The following is a 20,544-nucleotide window of genomic DNA, read 5'->3' on the forward strand; positions in this document are numbered from 1 at the left end:
ACCGACCTCTCCTTGCTCACTACCATCCTATCACTAACCTACTGCAACCTACCTTTTCTTGCTCACTACAATACTAACACTCTAACCTACCTCTCCTTAGCATCCTATCACTAACTCTCTGTAACCTACCTCTCCTTAGCATCCTATCACTAACCCTCTGTAACATACTTCTCCCTAGCATCCTTTCACTATCCCTCTGTAACCTACCTCTTTAGCATCCCATTACTAATCCTTTGTAACCTGCCTTTCCCAAGGATCCCATCACTAACCCTCTGTAACCTGCCTCTCTAGCCTCCCATCACTAACCCTCTGTAACCTGCCTCTCTAGCCTCCCATCACTAACCCTCTGTAACCTGCCTCTCTAGCCTCCCATCACTAAACCCCTGTAACCTACCTCTCTCTAGCATCCCATCACTAACCCTCTGTAACCTGCCTCTCTCTAGCATCCCATCACTAACCCTCTGTAACCTGCCTCTCTCTAGCATCCCATCGCTAACCCTCTGTAACCTGCCTCTCTCTAGCATCCCATCGCTAACCCTCTGTAACCTGCCTCTCTCTAGCATCCCATCGCTAACCCCCTGTAACCTGCCTCTCTCTAGCCTCCCATCGCTAACCCCCTGTAACCTGCCTCTCTCTAGCCTCCCATCACTAACCCTCTGTAATAACCTGCCTCTCTCTAGCCTCCCATCACTAACCCTCTGTAACCTGCCTCTCTAGCCTCCCATCACTAACCCTCTGTAACCTGCCTCTCTAGCCTCCCATCACTAACCCCCTGTAACCTACCTCTCTATAGCCTCCCATCACTAACCCTCTGTAACCTGCCTCCTCTCCTTTTGTTTCTCTCTTCATTCTTTTAATTTCTCCCATTATAAAGTAAATAGCTTGTTGATGTGAGACGTCCACATATGATCTTATGGTCTGAAACATCTGCTGTTTCTGCCTCCTTTTTCCAGTCGGTCCTAACAAGTTGTTGTTGTCCGTCAGTGATTTAAATGTCAGATTCTCGCAGTTACAGCCCTTGTATTTCCCCCATATTACTATTGTTACGGTGACATTGTGGGGCTGTTAATACTTGTGGAGTAATCCTGTAAAATAGTGAATGGAGAAGGCTTGTGAGAACTGGATACTGAGCTGATGCTGCTGCCAGACGTATTATGTCCGGCAGATATTCTCTTCCCTCCTGTTAGAGCGAGAGCTGTCGCCCCCTATCTCTGCCAAAATCATTCCTGGAGTTTGACCCTGTCCACATCCTCATTCTTGCTGGACTTTGACCTGTGATGTCAGAATTTGTGCCTGTCCTGCTTGCCGGCTCACAGTAATACTTGGTGAATAGGACAGTGCAGTAGTGTCCGGAGGTATGTTTGAGCAGCGTGCTTTATACTTATGTTTATATCTTTAGTACAATGGAGGAGAGTATGCGGCGGGGGGTGGTGGTAGTTTCCTTCCATGTACCCATGGTAGAATATGGGAGTTGCTCTCTGTGGGTTTGGATGTATGTAAGTGTCTTTTTGCTTTCCGTGAAATATGCATTTTCATATTGAAACAGCAGGTTTCCATCTTTGCGTAAATTTGTGTACATTTTGCGGTTACGGCTTCTTACGCTTAGGTAGGTAGGGTAGGGTGGTATGTGTTCATTCAAATACATCCCATGCAGACCGCCACAAAGACGCATATGCGGCTGTCAGGAGTCATATACCCCTGGTGCAAAATAGGCACTGATGATAAATGGCAGCCACTTCTGATTGGCTGAAAGTGTGTGAACTCCTCCTTTTTATGGCTATTGTTAAGCTCTCCATACACCTGCACGACCAGCATACGTTCCGATTCAGCGTCCGACTCCCCGGAGCTCCCATGTTTGTTTTTTCTTAGCACAGGATCTGTCGTAAGATCGATCCCGTGCCTCACAGGCTCATAAGGGAAACAGTAATTGAAATGACTTGAATTGCCGCACGATGGATCGCATTAACAAAATAAACGGCACGATCTGCACACGATACGATGGAACACATGGGCTGCACATCTGATCACAAGATCCGATTATAGGAACTGCGGGAGCGCACATCGGATCTTATCTTACTAAAATAATACACGATTTTCACATGATCCATCTGATGACTCATCGAAAATCGGGCAATCGGCCCGAAATCGTGCAGGTGTATGGGCAGCCTAAGAGTGGCTGCTGTGGTCTATTCACATTGTTTGATATTAGCATTCGGTCTGTTGTTGTGGGGGGAGGGGGAGACTGACCTAAGAGACCTATCTGTTGCATCTGTGTGTACATACTCCCCCCACACCATACCTGTGTTTCTGTTACATGTGTGTGCATTTATGTGTACATCCACTCATCACACATGCAGGTTGCCTATTACACCCACCACTATGATAATCTGTTACATCTGTGCTTATATACACTCCTTATCATGTGTATCTGTTAACCTATTACCTGTGTGTGTGTGTGTGTGTGTATGTGTATACTTGTATCTATGATGTGTGTGGGCATACACTCTTCACCCATGTATCTAATACCCCATTACATGTGTGTACATATATACCGCACACTCACCTGTGTATCGTGTTACCCAATTACATGTCTGTGTACATACACCCTCCGTACTTCATGTATCTGTTTACTCTATTACGTGTGTGTGTATACACCTCCCCACCCCTTACCCGTGTATTTATATATAATCTGTGTATATATGCACCCCCACACTACTCATCCATTTATCTACTACATGTGTATGTAGATACACCCCTGACCTTTCTATATGTTACACCCCATTACATGTGTGTGCACATACACCTCCCTACTTGTGTATTTACTACATGTGTGTACATACACCAACACACCCATCACCCGTGTATCTGTTACTCCATTATATGTGTGTACATGCACCTCCCTAACCCTCACCCATGTATCTGTTACCCAATAAGATGTTTGCTTACATACACTACTCACCCATGTATCTAGTTGCCCTGTTACATGTGTGTGTTCATGCACCCCTCCTGCCATATAGATGGCATGAGGGGTTGCATGAACACACCCCATTAAATGTGTGTGTACATATACCCTCCCACCCCTCACCAGTATATGTAGTTGCCCTGTTACCTGTGCGCAGTTGTCTTGTGTCTGTGCCCTGTGTGTAACACTATCCGGGTACTGTCTGCCAGTACTGATATATCACACTCGCCTGTGTGTATTGGGAGGTTCTGTGGTCCTGATAGTTGAACTTTGGGTTTATGTTTGTGGGGTTGAGCTGATGTACAGTCCGCAGTCATGTTCGGGGGGGGGGGGAGGGGGTGTACATACATTGCTGACAGGAGGCGTGTACCTGGGGATATATGGCTCCGCAGGCCGCAGGCTTCTATCTACTCCTATAAGAGTGAACTGTACATGTGATGTAGAAGGTGACTGACGGCTACACTGTTATGGAGACGGGTACACTGCATTGTGGCTGCTACTGCGGCATTAATGTGAGCTGTGAGTCTATATTGTAATCCTTGTTCCTGACGTACCATCAGCCCTTTAATAATCATATCTGTATTTAAGCACAGGCTGACTGTGAAACGCCCCCAGCCCAGCCCGACTTCTAGGCTGTACCCACTTGCATTTTCATCTGCTTTCATTGTCCGAGTTCTCTGGTTCCCGTCCCCGAGGCTGGTATCAGGTTCTGGCGCGGCCTAGTCTTATATGCTGTACCTCCCCGCAGGATATATATATATATTACTATGTACTTCTGTGGCAGCTTACTTTGTTGTCTGGTCTGAGCCCAGGTAGGGGATGGGGTTACCTTCATCACCACATCCTTTTTGATTCAGTGCTATGTCAATCAGAGTGTAGATCTTCCTGTGAGAGAGATAATTCCCGTTGTAGACCATACTAGTGTACACATGCAGTCAGTGAAAAATACATGGAGGTTGGCATTATGCTCAGGTAGGCACGGTGGTTGGCATTATGCATACGGTGGTACAGTCGATAGCTTTACATAGCTATAGGGTGGCACAGTCCAGATATATAGATTTTAGACAGTGGTTAATGTGATTTATATATAAGATGGCGTAGTGATAAGCCTTAATGCTGGAGTCATATGTTTGATTCTATCCAGGGCAATGTGTGTGTGCAGTTCTCATGTTCTACCCATGTTTGGTGGGTGCTCAGGTTTCCTCCCGCACTTCAAAGACAGTTATACCCCTTTCAGACATACAACCCGGGAAATTTCCTGCTCAGACCTCCTGTGCAAATTCCTGGGTATTTGGTCGAGACCCCCCTTTCACACTACAGTGTCTACCCGGGAACTTCCAAGGTAGACCCGTTCAGACATAAGCCGGGTTTTTCAGCTTACCTGCCTCTCCTCTTCCGTCTACTCCTCCTAGCCTATCCCCTCTCCGGCTGCTGATGATGATGTCATCATTGGGCTGCTGGAAGCCGGCCAATCAAAATGCTGCAGTTTTTATTTTATTTCATTATTTGTTTTCATTCGTTTATTGCCCTGCTGGTCCAGCGGGAGTGCGGGTGGCCCGCTATTGCTGAGACCAGTCGGCAGTCTCCAGCGCAGGTGGGTGTCCCCAGAGTCCGGCTGGGGTCCTGTGTCGCTGACTCCATCTACAGCGACACAGCCACTGGTGCGGGGGGTGGTGAGCTGCAGCGCTGAGCGTCCTATAGGACGCTCTGCGCTGCCAACTCTATGTAAAAGCTGCTAGGCGCTGCCAGGGAGTAGAAAATTCCCAGGTAGCACTATTCAGACTTGAGCAGGGTAATTTCCTGGAACTTAAGTCCCTGGAAAAACCGTGGTCGATTGAAGGGTCGGCTACCCGGGACCGGGTAGGTACCTTTCAGACAAACGCGACTACCCAGGGATTTGGCTGAGGCAGGCCAAATTCCCAGGATTCTCGATATGTCTGAAAGGGGTGTCAGAGGTTATTTGGGTGCTAACAATAGATTAACGTGTGTGTGTGTTATCTCTATATGATGAGACCAGGTGTCCACAGTGGTGTACAGAGATTAAACACTATTCTACATCGATGCTTGGAATAACAATGAATGATGTAACCATACAGGCTGTAAGCTGCAGTGTGGCGCGGATTGAATGATTACATATTCTCTGTGCTGTAATATGATGGTGATATATAACATTACAATGTTTTTTAATGGGACTATTGAAGACAGTGGCCGGGGGCATTCCATGGGGTCGCACACACTTTTACTGCAACGATGGGGGGTATGGGGCCTTCTCTCCACGTGCGCCCTCACACTCCTCATTCCACACAGCGCTCCGGTTACCAGCTAGGTCTTGTCTGTACGTGGGAGGCTGATGGAGTGTTTGTCTTGTGCGTGTTTTTCTGGCTTACGGTTCCTCTTTGCATTCTTCCAGCTACGAGTCAGAGAGACACGCTGTTTCTGTCCTCAGGGCACAAACTTTTTAAAGAGATCAGGAGGGAGGGGCTGTGCTGCGCGTGTCTTTACCTGGATACACCTGGAGCCCTAGAGGCGTTAGACAATAGGCGGAGGAGGGGATGGCACGCTTTGCAATTAGTGTGCTCCTTCCACCTATTCTTACATACTGACCTTTCATGTTTGACTATATATCTCCTTGCACCTAGAATATATCATTCCCCAAGGAAAGGCCAGACTCCTAGTCAGCAAAGAGCTTTACTCTACAGCCCATTCTATTCTAAAGTAGCTGGGTTCAAAGCAGCCTTGTATGATCACAGCCCCCTCTGTTGGCTTTCGAGATGTAGAGCAGCCTTTAATATGGTCACAGTCCCCTGGTGGCTGTCTAGATGTAGAGCAGTCTTGTATTGGCACAGCCCCCTCTGCTGGCTCTCTGGATGTAGAGCAGCCTTGTATGATCACAGCTCCCTCTGCTGGCTATTGTAGAGCAGGCAGTGAATATAAGTGAGGTACTGATGCAGGCAGGTAGTGAATACAGGTGAGTGTGGCAAGAAATACACATTTAAGGACCGCAGGGATGTAGTGAATACATGTGAGATGGGGTAAGGGTGGCACACAGTGTAGGTAGGTAAGAGGTGGTGAGGAAGATGGAGAGGATATCCGGCTGGTAGTGTATACAGGTGGCATAATAGGCAGGTATTAAATACAGGAGAGAGGTGGAGTGTATTGTTAAAGGAAAATGTTGCCCGGATAGGAGTCTGACATCAAATAGTGTAGACAGGTAAGACGTGAAGAGTATGGCAGACAGGAAGTGTAGACAGACTTTTTAAAGACCTCAAGAAGTGTAGACAGACTTTTTAAAGACCTCAAGAAGTGTAGACAGACGTTTTGAAGATGACATCAGGTAGGTAGTGAATGCAGGTGAGAATTTCAGTTGATGACCGTCAGTGCAGTCAGGGAGGTTGAAGGTGAAATGTGTTGCAGTCAGATATTGAGTACAGGTGAGAGGAGTAAGGGAGTGTAGACAGGTGGCATGATGACGGGCAGGTACAGAATATACTGATATTTTGTTTGCATCATGAAGGAAAAAGTGGTGGAGAAACAGAAGATGCGTCCTGGAATAAATGGAGCTTAACAATCAATCTCCTATGTAAAGTACATATAGAGGTATAATTTCAGTGCTTTCTCATCAGAAAGGAACAGAGGGCCTGATTCAGAGCCGGACGCTATTTGCGCTCGCTCGTTCAGAAAAAGGGGCCGGATATTTTAATAGAACGCTCGCTCTTTGTGGTCTGTTGACGCCTCTATGTCTGAGCGAGCGAACGAAATATGCGCTCGCTATTTTCTAAAGACGTTCGCATCATACGTCATCTCCGCTATTTATTAGATTAATCGAGTACATCGAAAGGCGTCTGAACTGCTCGCAGTGCTTGTGGTTGGATTTTCCTACCGCAATCATGCGAACAGTTCAGGCTAAGAGACGACCAAGTGACGTGGCCGATGACGCTGCTTTGTTAATTATACACACCCTTAAAAAGCCCGTTTTGACCGTTTGGCACGCCTGCGTTCGGATCTCCACTCCCCCGTTTTCAAGCACCTTCCCCTGTTACCACCCACAAACAACTCATCCTGTCAATCAAATTAGCAGGCCCTCGCTATTTTGCGAACACACAATTTCCGACCGCACTGACTGGTTGGCGCATGCGCATTACGACCCATGCGCAGATGTGCGAACATCGCTCGGAGCGAACGAGCGGCCGCTTACGAGCGGCTCTGAATCAGGCCCAGAGAGGGCTGGAATTTCACCTTTACTCTATATAGGTAGAAAATATAGGTTAGCGGTCCCAGGCATGAGTCAGGCAGACAGGTGCAAGGTGGACAGTGTTGCAGTCAGGTATGGAATACAAGTGACCATGTGGAAGGTAGATAGTGAATACAGGCGAGATTTGACAGTCTGTTAGTGTAGACGGGTGAGCGTAGATAGAGGGGAGAGGTTGTGAAGTGTGTAGGCAGTTGAGTGCTTGAGAAGGCTGCAGGTTGTGGAGAGGTAGGTGAGGTAGTGAGAATGGCTGGTAGTGGAGACAGACTAGTGGGTACTGAGGATGGCTGCTAGTGGAGACAGGCTAGTGGGTACTGAGGATGGCTGCTAGTGGAGACAGGCTAGTGAGTACTGAGGATGGCTGCTAGTGGAGACAGGTGAGTGGGTACTGAGGATGGCTGCTAGTGGAGATAGGTGAGTGGGTACTGAGGATGGCTGCTAGTGGGGACAGGTGAGTGGGTACTGAGGATGGCTGCTAGTGGAGACAGGTGAGTGGGTACTGAGGATGGCTGCTAGTGGAGACACGTGAGTGGGCGCTGAGGATGGCTGCTAGTGGAGACAGGTGAGTGGGTGCTGAGGATGGCTGCTAGTGGAGACAGGTGAGTGGTACTGAAGATGGCTGCTAGTGGAGACAGGTGAGTGGGTACTGAAGATGGCTGCTAGTGGAGACAGGTGAGTGGGTACTGAAGATGGCTGCTAGTGGAGACAGGTGAGTGGGTACTGAAGATGGCTGCTAGTGGAGACAGGTGAGTGGGTACTGAAGATGGCTGCTAGTGGAGACAGGTGAGTGGGTACTGAGGATGGCTGCTAGTGGAGACAGGTGAGTGGGTGCTGAGGATGGCTGCTAGTGGAGACAGGTGAGTGGGTACTGAGGATGGCTGCTAGTGGAGACAGGTGAGTGGGTGCTGAGGATGGCTGCTAGTGGAGAAGATGGCAGTCAGCTAGAGAAGATGGAGGGAGGGGTGGCATTGATGGGTTTATAATACTTGGTCTACTGACAGGTGATTGTTCTCATATTTCACAGACAGAATGCTGGTTCCAGCAGCTTAGATTACACAGAGCTGCTAACGACACAGAACAGGTAATTGACAGATTCGGGCAGTATCTCTCCAGATGGCAGCTTGTGTGTCAGCGATGGAACGTCCTCGCCAGGTGGGAACATTCAGTTTTCTGTACATATTTGTAGATCTAATGTTTTGTTCTCTGCGACCTCCATGAACTTTCCTTTCTGATTATTCCTCTATTCACACACTATGTATGACTATGCTGATTCGCTTCTATCTATAAATTTGGGATTTATTTTAGCCTGTCATGCAGATTATGTTTGTGTTGTGCTGCTTACCCAGACACAATGGGCTCTTTGTTCCGTTTGGGGCATTCCTGACCTTTGTGAATCTTGGAATGTTTTTAGCCAGCAGTTCAAGAACCCCTCCAATATCCCTGCCAGCCTCTCAGCATTGTTCATAGTATCCCATGTGAGTTCCTTCTCAGTCTCGTGATGTCTGCTGTGTACAGCCCCATTCATTTTATTTTTATATTTTTCCCTTCTGTTGTGTTATCTCTGCGCCACTCCACATACTTCCACCCTTCAATATATCTCTGTGGTCCACTGCCAACCTCTTGCCTGCCAGCCTGTCCCGTGGCCCTCTTACCTGCCAGCCTGTCCCGTGGCCCTTTCGCATGCCACTCCTGTGGCCCTCTTGCCTGTCTCTCGTCTGCCACTTCCGTGGCCCTATTGCCTGCCAGTCTCATTGCCCTCTCCCTGCCTACTGTCTGCTTGACCTGTGGCCCTCTGTCTACCGCCTGTATGTTTCGTGGCTCTCTGCCTGCCTCTCATCTACATGTTCCTTGGCTCCCTGCATTGTTGCCCACTGTGTCCATAAAACAATATGTGATCTTGCAACTCACTCACCCCTTATGTCCTCCAGCAGCTGTTAGTGCCCTACTTACACTCAGTCCTGTTATCTCTTGGCAATTCTTCTCCTGTCACTGTCATGTAACATGCCTGTATCATTCTACTCAGGACTCCTGATTGGGAGAAGACCTTCTGACTGACCCAGTTCTGAGGCCTTTTGTGGTAAGTAGAGCCCAGGATCCCATCAGTTCAGGGGCCAAAGACTGATATCTGCTTTTCTACTTCAGGGTCCATAGGGTATCCACAGGATACCTTGGGGTATAGGTGTGACGTCAGTCGCAGGGCACCAAAGAGTTAAGCTTTCAGCCTCCCAGGATGCACTAGGTCCCCCTCCTATACCCCGCCCCCGAGCCAAGGCACCTCAGTTTAGTTTGGTGCCCGGCCGGAGTCGGGTGCACCTGTTGGAGTGGGGGCTAGAAGAGCCCCTGAAGCTTATTCTTCATGCAGCTGTGGCTGCACAACTGGATGAACAGCATGGACAGTCAGTCCTGACGTCCATGCTGTCTTCCCTACACCCCGCCGGTACCAGAACGCCGGTACTGATCCGGGGATGCTGGTGGGCGTCTGGGGTCACAGCTAGCGGTGACCCCAGATGCTCCGGACCATGGCCGGATTCAAGGGGGACAGAGGTAAGCAGCGGGGTCCCGCGGTGGGTCCCCGCTGATCACATGGTCCTAAGTCCCCAGGCAGGGGGCTCCCTGGGGACTGGCTGCAGCGTGGAGCCAGGCGACCAACCTGCGCTTCCACTACCCCCTGGGACAGCGGACCGCAGCAGAGCGGTAGCGCTGCGGCGTCCCAGGGGTTAAATGCATGCCAGGGGAGCGCGCCTTCCCTGTCTCACAGCCGGCGCCTCCCCCGCTGCACACAGCCCTCTCTGCATGCTGCCGACTGGTCCTGTGGCAGCGCTCCTCCCCCAGGCCAGCCTCCTCTCTGCTCCTCGGTGGCCATCTTCTCCAGAACGCATGGTGAACGCTGCTGGAAGCGCTGGACGGAAGCATCGTGGTCTGGGTCCCCCCGCATACCTCTCCTCCGCTGTGGTCAGGTCTGTGTATGCAGCGCTGTGTCCTACCAGGCCCTGTGTCTGTGTAGTTGAGTGATCAGCGCTGTTAGTGCAGGAATTGTTATTTTTCTGCATTGTATGTGACTGTGCTAGCGCTGCTGCCTGTAATCTTTTCTTCTCTAAACTGTCAGCTTTATTACTGTCCCTGTTCTTTCTGCTAAAGCCCTTGCGGTGCGGTGCTGCAGGGTGGTCTCTCGCCTATTTAATACTTAATTGGTGAGAGAGGTCACATACGTGGTGCCATCATGTCTGAAAGTGATTTTCCCCTCCGGCTACAGTGTACCACGTGCAAAGTACCGTTAGCGGAGGGGGAGGGTAGCGCGGAGGGCCTTTGCCAGCAGTGTTTGTCCATGGCGCGGCCTATTACGGTTACAGCACCGGTACAGGAGCCGCCCTGGGCTTGTTTCGCTCAGGCGTTAACAGCTTTAGTGGGCCAGTTAGCTCCGCAGCCCGCGTTTACTCCGATGGGTTTGTCCCAGCAGTCTGTGGTGTCGTCACCCATGCAGGGGTTCCCACGACAATTGGTGGTACCCCACAGTCTCCCTATTTCCCCGCTCCCGGGTTCTCAGGAGCCAGCGTGGGTTAACTCCCTGACGAGTTCTGTACAGCACTTGTCGGATGTGTTGCAAGGGGAGTCTGTGATGCGGTCTCATAAAAGGCCGGTGGCGTCTCTGTCCGCTCCTTATGAGGATGACGAAGGGACGTCTGATGATGGGGAGATTCTAGATCCTTACGATCAGGAACCTCTCCATACTAAGGACGCTGATGCTAAGTCCAAAGTATATATTCCTGGACTTATTCGGGCGGTCCGCACAGCCTTGGTGATTGAGGACGAAGTTCCCCCAGCGGCTAAATCTAAGTATGCCTTTTTCAAAGATGTGAAGGGCGATGCCACAGTCTTTCCTCTTTCGGGTCAGTTGGTGGACCATTTAGAGGAGGCGTGGAAACAACCTGGCAAAAGATACCAGCCGCAGAGACGCCTGGCGGTGGCTTATCCGTTCGCGGATAATTATTTTGCGAAGTGGGAATCCCCTCCACAGGTGGATTCTCACGTGACCCGTCTTGTCCGTAGTGCCACATTGCCGATGCCATCCATGTCCTCCCTTAAGGATGCTACGGACCGCAAGGTAGAAATCTGCCTGAAGTCCGCTTATTCCCTTGCAGGGGGGGCAGCACGGCCGGCTATGGCCATTTGCTGGGTTGCCAGAGCGATGGAGCGCTGGGCGGATTCATTAGAGGCTTCTTTTGAATCCGACTGTCCGGCCGATCAGGCGGAGTTGATTGGCAATCTCCGTGATTCGGCCACCTACATCAACGAGGCGGCTCTAGACATTAGTACTCTGGTGTCTAGAATTTCTTCAGCAGCGGTAGCTGCTCGTCGCACCTTGTGGCTGCGATCCTGGAAGGCGGACGCAGATTCCAAGAAAGGTCTGGAAGCGTTGCCGTTTACCGGAGAAGTTCTCTTCGGTCCGGATCTGGATAAGATTGTGGCCACGCTGGCGGCAGCCAAATCTGCCTGTCTCCCGTCGGCCGCTGCTCCTTCTGGTTCGGGACCATCGTCCTTTCGGTCATCTAGGGCCCAGGGCAGGCCCAAACCACAGTCGTTTCCTCGACAGGCTGGCCCTAAGAAATCGGTCAAGCCCCGGAAGCAGGCATGGAGTACCAGACGTCCGGCCCCCAAGCCAGATGACAAGCCTGCGGCCTGACGGTCCGGGCCTCCCTTTGGGGGATCCCAGGGTGGGAGGCCGCCTGCTACAGTTCGCCCAGTGTTGGTCGACCACTACGACAGACACTTGGGTTCTGGAGGTGGTTTCCCACGGATACGCCCTCTCCTTCCGGCACAGACCCCCGGCTCGCTTCTTCACCACGGGTCTCCCATCAGACCGGAACAAGGCTACGGAGCTGCGGAAGGTATTGCACACTATGCTCCAGGCTGGAGTTATAGTGGCGGTTCCATTCTCCCAGAGGGGCCAGGGTTTCTATTCAAATCTATTTTTGGTACAGAAACCCAATGGGTCATATCGTCCGATTCTCAACCTCAAAGCACTCAACAAGTCTTTGCGGGTCCCGAAGTTTCGGATGGAGACCCTACGGTCCATCATTCTGGCGCTGGAACCTGGGGACTACTTGGTGTCATTGGACATACAGGACGCTTACCTGCATGTCCCTATTCTTTGGCGCCATCAACAGTTCCTCAGGTTTGCAATCAGCAGCGACCACTTCCAGTTTCGGGCGTTACCTTTTGGCCTGGCAACAGCACCACGTGTTTTCACCAAGGTGATGGCGGTCATGGCGGCTTCTCTGCGGCTGCAGGGAGTCCGCATGTTGCCGTATTTGGACGACCTGTTATTGGTGGCAGGATCTCCAGAGCTCCTGTTACGCCACTTGGACCTGACCATTGCACTGCTGCAACGGCACGGCTGGCTAATCAACTGGCAGAAGTCCACTCTAATCCCGTCTCGGTGGATTCTGCATCTTGGAGCCTTATTGGACTCGGGACAGCAAAGGATCTTCGTGACGGAGGACAAGATCTCTGCTTTACAGTCAAGGGTGCGCAGTTGTCTGCACAGCCGCCGGGTGTCCTTACACTCGGCGATGAGGTTACTGGGCTCCATGGTGTCGGTGTTCGACATGGTGGAATACGCCCAGTTTCACTCCAGACCTCTGCAGCACCTGATCCTGTCCAAGTGGAACGGGCTGACTCAGTCTCTGAAGTCCCAGACGATTGTGCTCACCCAGGAGGTTCGCCTGTCCCTTACGTGGTGGTTACAGACGACCCACCTCAACAAGGGACGTCCGTTCTGGGTTCCAAATTGGGTCCTGTTGACAACGGACGCCAGTCTTCGGGGCTGGGGAGCAGTTTCGGGTCCACACTTGTTCCAGGGCAGGTGGACGCCGACAGAAGCGGAGCTTCCAATAAATATCTTGGAACTCCGTGCGGTCTTCAATGCTCTCCAGCAGGCACAGCGGTTTCTCCAGGGTCGCCCGGTGCAGGTCCAGTCGGACAACGCTACCACCGTGGCCTACATAAACAGGCAAGGAGGAACTCGCAGTCGGGCGGCTCTCGTAGAGGTCTCTCGGATCCTGGTTTGGGCGGAGCGCAATCTTCCGGCCATATCAGCGGTCTTCATCCCGGGAGTGCTCAATTGGGAGGCGGACTTTCTAAGTCGCCAGGACGTTCATCCGGGGGAATGGTCCCTGCACCCGGACGTTTTTCAACTACTGGTGGACAGGTGGGGTCTTCCAGAAATCGACCTCATGGCGTCCCGGCACAACAACAAGTTGCCGGTGTACGGGTCTCGCACAAGAGACGAAGGGGCGTCTCTGGTGGATGCTCTGTCCGTCCGGTGGACGTTCCGGTTCGCATACCTGTTCCCTCCGGTCTCCCTTCTTCCACGGGTAATCCGGAAATTCAAACAGGAAGGAGGGACGCTCCTGTTGATAGCTCCCGCGTGGCCCAGACGGCACTGGTTCTCAGACCTTCAGGGTCTGTCCGTGGACAGTCCTCTGCGGTTGCCGCTACGACCGGACCTTCTGTCTCAGGGTCCTTGCCTTCACCCGGACCTGACTCGGCTGTCTTTGACGGCGTGGCTGTTGAGACGGCCATGCTGAGGTCCCGGGGGTTTTCCAGCTCGGTGGTGCGGACCATGTTACGAGCTCGGAAACCGTCTTCCGCGAGGATATACCATCGCGTGTGGCATACGTTCTTCCAGTGGTGTCGACCGAGAGGTTATGCACCGCGGGAGTTTCGTCTGTCTCGGATTCTCGCCTTCCTGCAAGCGGGACTAGATCATGGGCTTCGCCTTGCTTCTTTGAAGGTACAGGTTTCGGCCCTATCTGTCTGGTTTCACCGTAGGATTGCTACAATCCCGGATGTGCGCACCTTTATGCAGGGTGTTCTCCGCATTCAGCCGCCCTTTGTTCCACCTGTGGCGCCTTGGGATTTGGCTGTGGTCCTGAGGGCTCTCCAAGGACCGCCGTTTGAACCACTGGGCTCAGTGGATCTTAAATGGCTAACAGCTAAGACTGTTTTCCTTCTGGCCATTGCTTCGGCCAGACGTGTTTCTGAGTTAGGGGCTCTTTCTTGTAGACCCCCTTTCTTGGTTTTTTATGGGAACAGGGCAGTGCTCCGCACTCGGCCCGAGTTTCTTCCCAAAGTTGTTTCCCAGTTTCATATTAACGAGGAAATAGTTGTTCCGGCCTTTAACTCACCGGGTCTTTCCGTGGGTGAGGCCTCTTTGGATGTTGTGCGGGCCTTAAGGACTTATGTTGACCGCACTTCTTCGTTTAGGAAGTCGGACGCTTTGTTTGTCCTCTTTGGCTTCCGTAAAAAGGGTTGGCCTGCTTCAAAGCAAACTTTGGCAGCCTGGATCCGTATGGCTATTTCTGAAGCTTATCTTCATGAAGGCCTACCGGTCCCTCCTTCTCTGAAGGCTCATTCCACTAGGTCTGTGGGTCCTTCGTGGGCAGCTCGACGTGGTGCCTCGGCAGTTCAGATCTGCAAGGCTGCTACGTGGTCTTCTGTCCATACCTTCGTGAGGTATTACAGGTTTGACACCTTCGCCTCTCAGGATGCTTCCTTCGGGCGGCGGATTCTCCTTTCTGCACAGGAGCGTCCCCACCCTTAAAGGATACTGCTTTGGGACATCCCCAAGGTATCCTGTGGATACCCTATAGACCCTGAAGTAGAAAATATGAGATATGGTAAGAACTTACCCTTGTTATCTCTATTTCTACGAAGTCCATAGGGTTCCACAGGACTCCCGCCCTGTCGCACCTGTGCTGCAGATGGGCTTTGCTCTGGTCACCGGTTTTCCGTCTCCCTCTGGTGAGAATGTGATTCTTGTATGTGTCCAGATCTTTGTTCTCTCTCTTCCTTCTCCTCCTCCGGCCTATGGCTTGGTAACTAACTGAGGTGCCTTGGCTCGGGGGCGGGGTATAGGAGGGGGACCTAGTGCATCCTGGGAGGCTGAAAGCTTAACTCTTTGGTGCCCTGCGACTGACGTCACACCTATACCCCAAGGTATCCTGTGGAACCCTATGGACTTCGTAGAAATAGAGATAACAAGGGTAAGTTCTTACCATATCTCATATTATTTGTTTACATTGCATTAGTTACAGCCTCTTGTGTTTACTGGGAAAGCTTCACGTACAGCAGTATTGGTAGCACCAGACAGTTGCTCTTAGCTTTCCGTCATGACATAGAGATTCCTACAGAGAGAATTGTGAATGTTTCCGTATGCAGCCGATTTCTTAATGGGTCGTCCCTCCCACATCAATTGCTGTCCCTATGTAACTCAGGTAGCTTCAGACACGCCTATCACAGAGCCACACACTCCTAGTGAGATCACAGAATATGTTGCATGTACTCTTAGTGACATAATGTTGGTTATTTCATCCACCAGAACCTTCTTGGTGTATTGAGATCCGATTGGTGGTCTCTGTGTATTTAGTTTAGAGTATGATGTTGGGTCATCTTCATGAAGCCGCTCCCCCCCTCCCCCAGCACATGTTGTCCTGTGTGTCAGGTCGATTGCCAGTTCCCCAGCCAGATTTCTCCTCCTCTTATAGAGATCAATACCTTGCCTGCAGCTCCCTGTCCTGTGTGTGCCTGACGAGTATGAATGCCAGTGTGATGAAGAGAACACTTGTGGCCCAGAACTCGTACACTCTGCATGGGAAGTCACTGACACCTTTCTACTCTCCTGCAGGGTCAGCACACTGGGCTCTCAGAATGACCAGCACCGCCCCCACCAAGAAGCCCTACCGCAAGGCTCCACCGCAGCACCGCGAGGTTCGACACGAGCCGCCTGAGCCGCGGGAGGATGTGTCGGAGCAGCTTAGTCAGGTAACCTCAAGTCGGGGATCTTTGTACCAGCGCACGTGTTTCAGCAAAGCGGAGGCTGTGGAGCTGAAGGAGGCAGATGGTTCAGATGTTAGTACTTTTAGCTGTTCCTCCTGGTCTATAGCATCCAGCAACGATAAAGAAGTTAAATGGGAGGGGGCACGTAGTTGCAGACCCCAGACATTGCTTCGTAGGGTGAAATCTCTTAGGGGTAAGGGAAAGCTAAACAAATCGTCACGGCTTACAGGGCTACGCCGGTTCCTGAGCCGCAGCGAGGAGAACATTGCCATGACCGAAGGTGGAAAGCAGGAAGGCAAAAGTCGGAGTCTGGAGCGGAGCCTGGTCTTCAAAGAGCCAGCAGAAATTCTGGCACCCAAGAAAAGCCATCACTCGTCCTGCTCTCGGCCTCTTAAAAGTATCCTGAAACCCCCGGGACCATTGAACATAAATGCTGCCTCAAAGTTAAATCCAGACCAAGTGAGGTCTGGGAAAGCAAGGTCTCCGCTAGCACTCTCTCCATCTAAATTGGAAGCAGGGAGGGGTGGGTCTCCCTCTCCAGAACGGAAGACCCAGCAGGAGAAAGTTAACTTTTCAAAGTTTCTTGATGAAATTACCTCTAGGGTACTGAGCCCAACCAACCTCCAGACAGCCCAACGGATAGGTACGGGAGCCAGCACTGATGAGGAATCCCCAATCTCTGGTACCAAAATGGTTGGAAATGGCTCTGGCTGCAGGGTAGACTTGAAACCCATGAACAATTCAGAAAGGGCCAGACGTCGGACGGTGTCTCCGGGTCATCACGGGGGCAGGAGGCCAGCAGACAGGAGACAGAGAGCCAGACCAGCCGCATCTGACCATCTTAAGTCAGATCTGTTCCATCAGGATCTCCAGGAGTCCAGTACTAAGGAGGCTAATAGAGTAGAGCTACACAGTAAGGACAGATGTCAGAGCCCTTCTGACCTTGGCTTCCTGGACACAGAGTCTCTGTCTTCTGCTTCCCATTTGAGCCCCGAGGGGAAAAGCCCCTCCCCCAGGACTTCACCCTCGCTTAATGTTACCCGAGGCAAGGTTAGTGTGGCGTACGTTTCTTCAGTGACTTCGGAGTCCCCTTCTGCGTCACTTCCCACCCTTCCTAAGTCCAGTGTATACATGTGTAATGTGAATTTGTATAATGGCCACGTCTTGATGACACTTGTGCATGAGAAGAACCTATGCAGTTTGCCATATTTCATATATTCTTCCAGCCACTCCTACTCTTTAAGCATGATAATACATTACTCCACCAGTTGCATACAGATCCCTGTTTTCTAGACTTCTGTTCATGACGGCAACTAAAATGGACCAATTAATTAGGCAGGAATTATGCTTCTAACACCGGTAACGGGATATGTGTAATAGGTTGCGAGTTCTATGAAGTGGCACAAATTTGGTGATCTCGTAGATTTAAATCGGCAATAATTTAAAAGGCAAAACACGCTTTTGCCTTTTTTAATTAACTGCGCTTTCAATCTACAGCAGAGATTGCCGAAATCGCACCGCTGGGCCGGACTTGCAACCTATTTTGTATACCCCAATGTCTTCAGAGGCTGTTATGTGATAATAGTTCTGGTGTTGCCAGAGGGAGCTCAGGTTTTGTCAGTAAACATGAAATTATTTTTATGAATTGGGGCAACAAAAGCTGATGGCCATAGCCAACCAAATGTCAAAAAGTTGGAATGTTTTCATTTTAAAAATGTCCTCTTTTATATTCGCTTAAAGAAGCACCATCATCTCTGCTCATGTAGATTTAACTCTGGAATGATTTAAAATCCGTTAATACTGTCGGGTATTTGGTGTCTGATGCAGCGGTTATCAGTAGTATCGCCTGCAATGATGTCTGTTATCTCTCTGTCCTCCAGGAACCCGTGACGGAAGCGGACAGAATTCAGTAAGTTCCTCTTCCCTCCCTATCTTGTGGTCTCAGCCTCCGCATTATCCATCCCAGACGGTGGGACAGAGTTGTAGAAAGAGGTGTCCTGCTATATGATAAATGGCTTGTGCTTAGCATTGTGTGAGCCGTATTATATTGTGTGCAGTATACAGCCATTGGTGTCTCACTGTGTTTCTGTGGGCACTTGTGTTACACCGTAGGATAATAAGCAGATTAGGAGATTTAGATGTGAGCACAAGCGTTCTGTAGACAGCGATAGCACCAGTGAGATGACTATATTGATGAAAAATGTCATCCACTGTTTACATAGCTTTACAGTAGGGGCACACAGACAGGAATATCTTTTTCCTAACATCCAGTGACGTGATCTATAGAGCACCAGCCACCCGCCCCCCACCTCATCACTTAGTTTAGTGTTACCCAGTGGAGAGTGACGTATTGTACTGAATCTAGGCCGGGAGAAGGGGGGTAGGAGTTAGGGGGGGTGGACCGCGGTATCACCATTGTACAGTCAGTGCAGATAATACTCAGTGTGCTATCATTACTATACCACCAATCCTTGCTGTATGTATGACTGCTGCATACATGTAACACACACCCCGGGAAAAGACATATGAATGATTTAGTGTGTAACGGTAGCTGCGTCCCGTGTAACATTACCATCCATTCTTTTGTGATCCTCTCTGCTATGCACAGTAGAACTTTATTGTGTTCTACAGATGCATGTCGCTAATGCAGAAAGCCCTTTCAGCCTCGCTGTTACATCATCAGGCAGAGTTATTTATTTTCCTTGCTCTGGGAGGCAGCACAAAGCTGCTTTCTTGAATACAATTGCATGGAAAGCTGAGAATCCAATGCCATGTCTAGGGAAATAGAATGAGTGACCCTGCCAGGATGATCTAAAGAATTGGGATACCAACCCTTTTCATTTGAGATTATTCACAGGTTTACTTTTATGCGCACATGGTACAGTGGTATATAGCCGTTTGCATCCCAGTCATATCTTCACTTAGTGGGTTGTAACAGTCTCTCTCAGGCAACAGAGAGGGCATGTCGATGCAGTTGCGTCTAAATGGAGTTTGACGGAAGCGTAATTTCCAGCCATATCATTTACAGCAAGTATAGGCGAGTTCACTTGCACCCTCACGACAATAACTTTCAAACTAATGGGACGGGTGCAGTGCAGAGATGCGCGTTCAATTCAGTATACAGGTGAATATATTATTTCCGTGCACACGTTGTGGTGGTAGTCACTCTTGAGTGCGTTTCTGCATCAGACACGTTGTCCTTTAAAGTACAGTATTGAGAAACGTATGACCTTTTCTATAAAGTGTCTATTGTTTGTTTTTTTCCTGTCTATTCCAGCTTTCTCCAGCACCAGAATGATGAACTGCGTCGGCGCTTGGCGTACGCTACTACGAAAATGGAAGCCATGGAGCACGAGGTGGATGCAAGTCGGCATTATCTGGAGGTAGAGTTGAGTCGTAATCGGGAGGAGTTGGAGAAACTCAAAGACAAGTTTCGCAGGTATCCTTACAACGGAAGACAAATATATCAATCTTCGTTTGTTCTCTGTCCTTTGGTTCCTCACATTTTCTGTTTTACAGATTACAGAATAGCTACACGGCCTCACAGAGGACCAACCAGGACCTGGAGGAGAAGCTGCACACGCTGGTAAGTGCTTTAGGTGCACTGTGTAACCTGTGCAGGAGATAACTGTGACTAAGTAGTGTAGTCTGTGTCACTATGGATGATAAGAGCAATGTCCCATACCTCTGCCAGTGCTTTTACTGTATCATTGTGACATATTTATATGCACACTTCATATCTTGCTTTAATGGTGGTGGACAGGTGAATGGTGGTGATGCTGTGGTGGACGGGTAGCAGACAACTGTTGGTTGCAATGCAATGATGGTGTAGGTTTTCTGTTTAGTTCTAAGTCTGGTGGTGAAATCACAGTAGTGGGTAGCTGTGCTGGAATTTATGTAGTCTTCTTGCTTGTTGCCTGGTGATTATATCATTTTAGTGGATGACTGTTGGTTTTAGGGTTCCTGGTTATTTGTTGCTTTGAGATCATATTGGTGTAGTGGTTGACTGTTGGATATGGTGCACTCATGCTGGAGGCTTCCATGTTGGCTGTTGCCTGGTTATTAGACCACCGTTGGTTGTGAAGTGATGCTTTGATTTCGTGGTTGGTTGGTGCTTGGAGATTATACCACTGTAGTGGATGACTGTTGGTTGTGCAATGATTTTGTAGGTTTCCTAGTTGGTTGTTGCCTGATTATTAGATTGCTGTAGTGGATGACTGTTGTTTGTGCAGTGATAGTGTAGGCTTCCTGGTCGGCTGTTTGTTAGTGATTATATTGCTGTAGTGGTTGGTTGATGGTTGTGCAGTGATGATGTTGGTTGTTGCCTGGTGATTAATATCACTGTAGTGTTGTCCTGTGATGGTTTAGGTTTCCTGGTTGGTGTTTGACTGGTGATGACATTGCAGTTGTGGTAGATGACGGTTGTGCTGTTATGGTGTAGGTTTCCTGGTTTGTTGTTGCCTAGTTATTTCTCTAGTGGTTGATTTGATGGTTG

At 50.0% G+C, this 20,544-nt stretch overlaps 1 protein-coding gene across 4 annotated transcripts in view; it reads left to right on the top strand.

The window, feature by feature from the left end:
* TJAP1 (tight junction associated protein 1) overlaps window positions 1-20,544 on the top strand; it is a 34,655-nt gene that overhangs the window by 7,610 nt on the left and 6,501 nt on the right. For 3 of the 4 annotated variants that reach the window (XM_088442994.1, XM_088442995.1, XM_088442997.1), the window contains 6 exons: window positions 8,236-8,363; window positions 9,235-9,288; window positions 15,898-16,034; window positions 17,930-17,958; window positions 19,327-19,488; window positions 19,569-19,635. In XM_088442994.1, the coding sequence (XP_088299120.1) occupies window positions 15,921-16,034; window positions 17,930-17,958; window positions 19,327-19,488; window positions 19,569-19,635 (372 nt within the window). In that variant the 5' untranslated portion in view covers window positions 8,236-8,363; window positions 9,235-9,288; window positions 15,898-15,920. Of the gene's footprint in view, window positions 1-905; window positions 1,356-8,235; window positions 8,364-9,234; window positions 9,289-15,897; window positions 16,035-17,929; window positions 17,959-19,326; window positions 19,489-19,568; window positions 19,636-20,544 lie in introns of those variants that run through there. The other variant, XM_088442996.1, reaches the window with a different exon arrangement.

This window comes from Taudactylus pleione, unplaced genomic scaffold (genome assembly GCF_031769625.1).
Source record: "Taudactylus pleione unplaced genomic scaffold, aTauple2 ptg000320l, whole genome shotgun sequence".
NCBI lineage: Eukaryota > Metazoa > Chordata > Amphibia > Anura > Myobatrachidae > Taudactylus > Taudactylus pleione.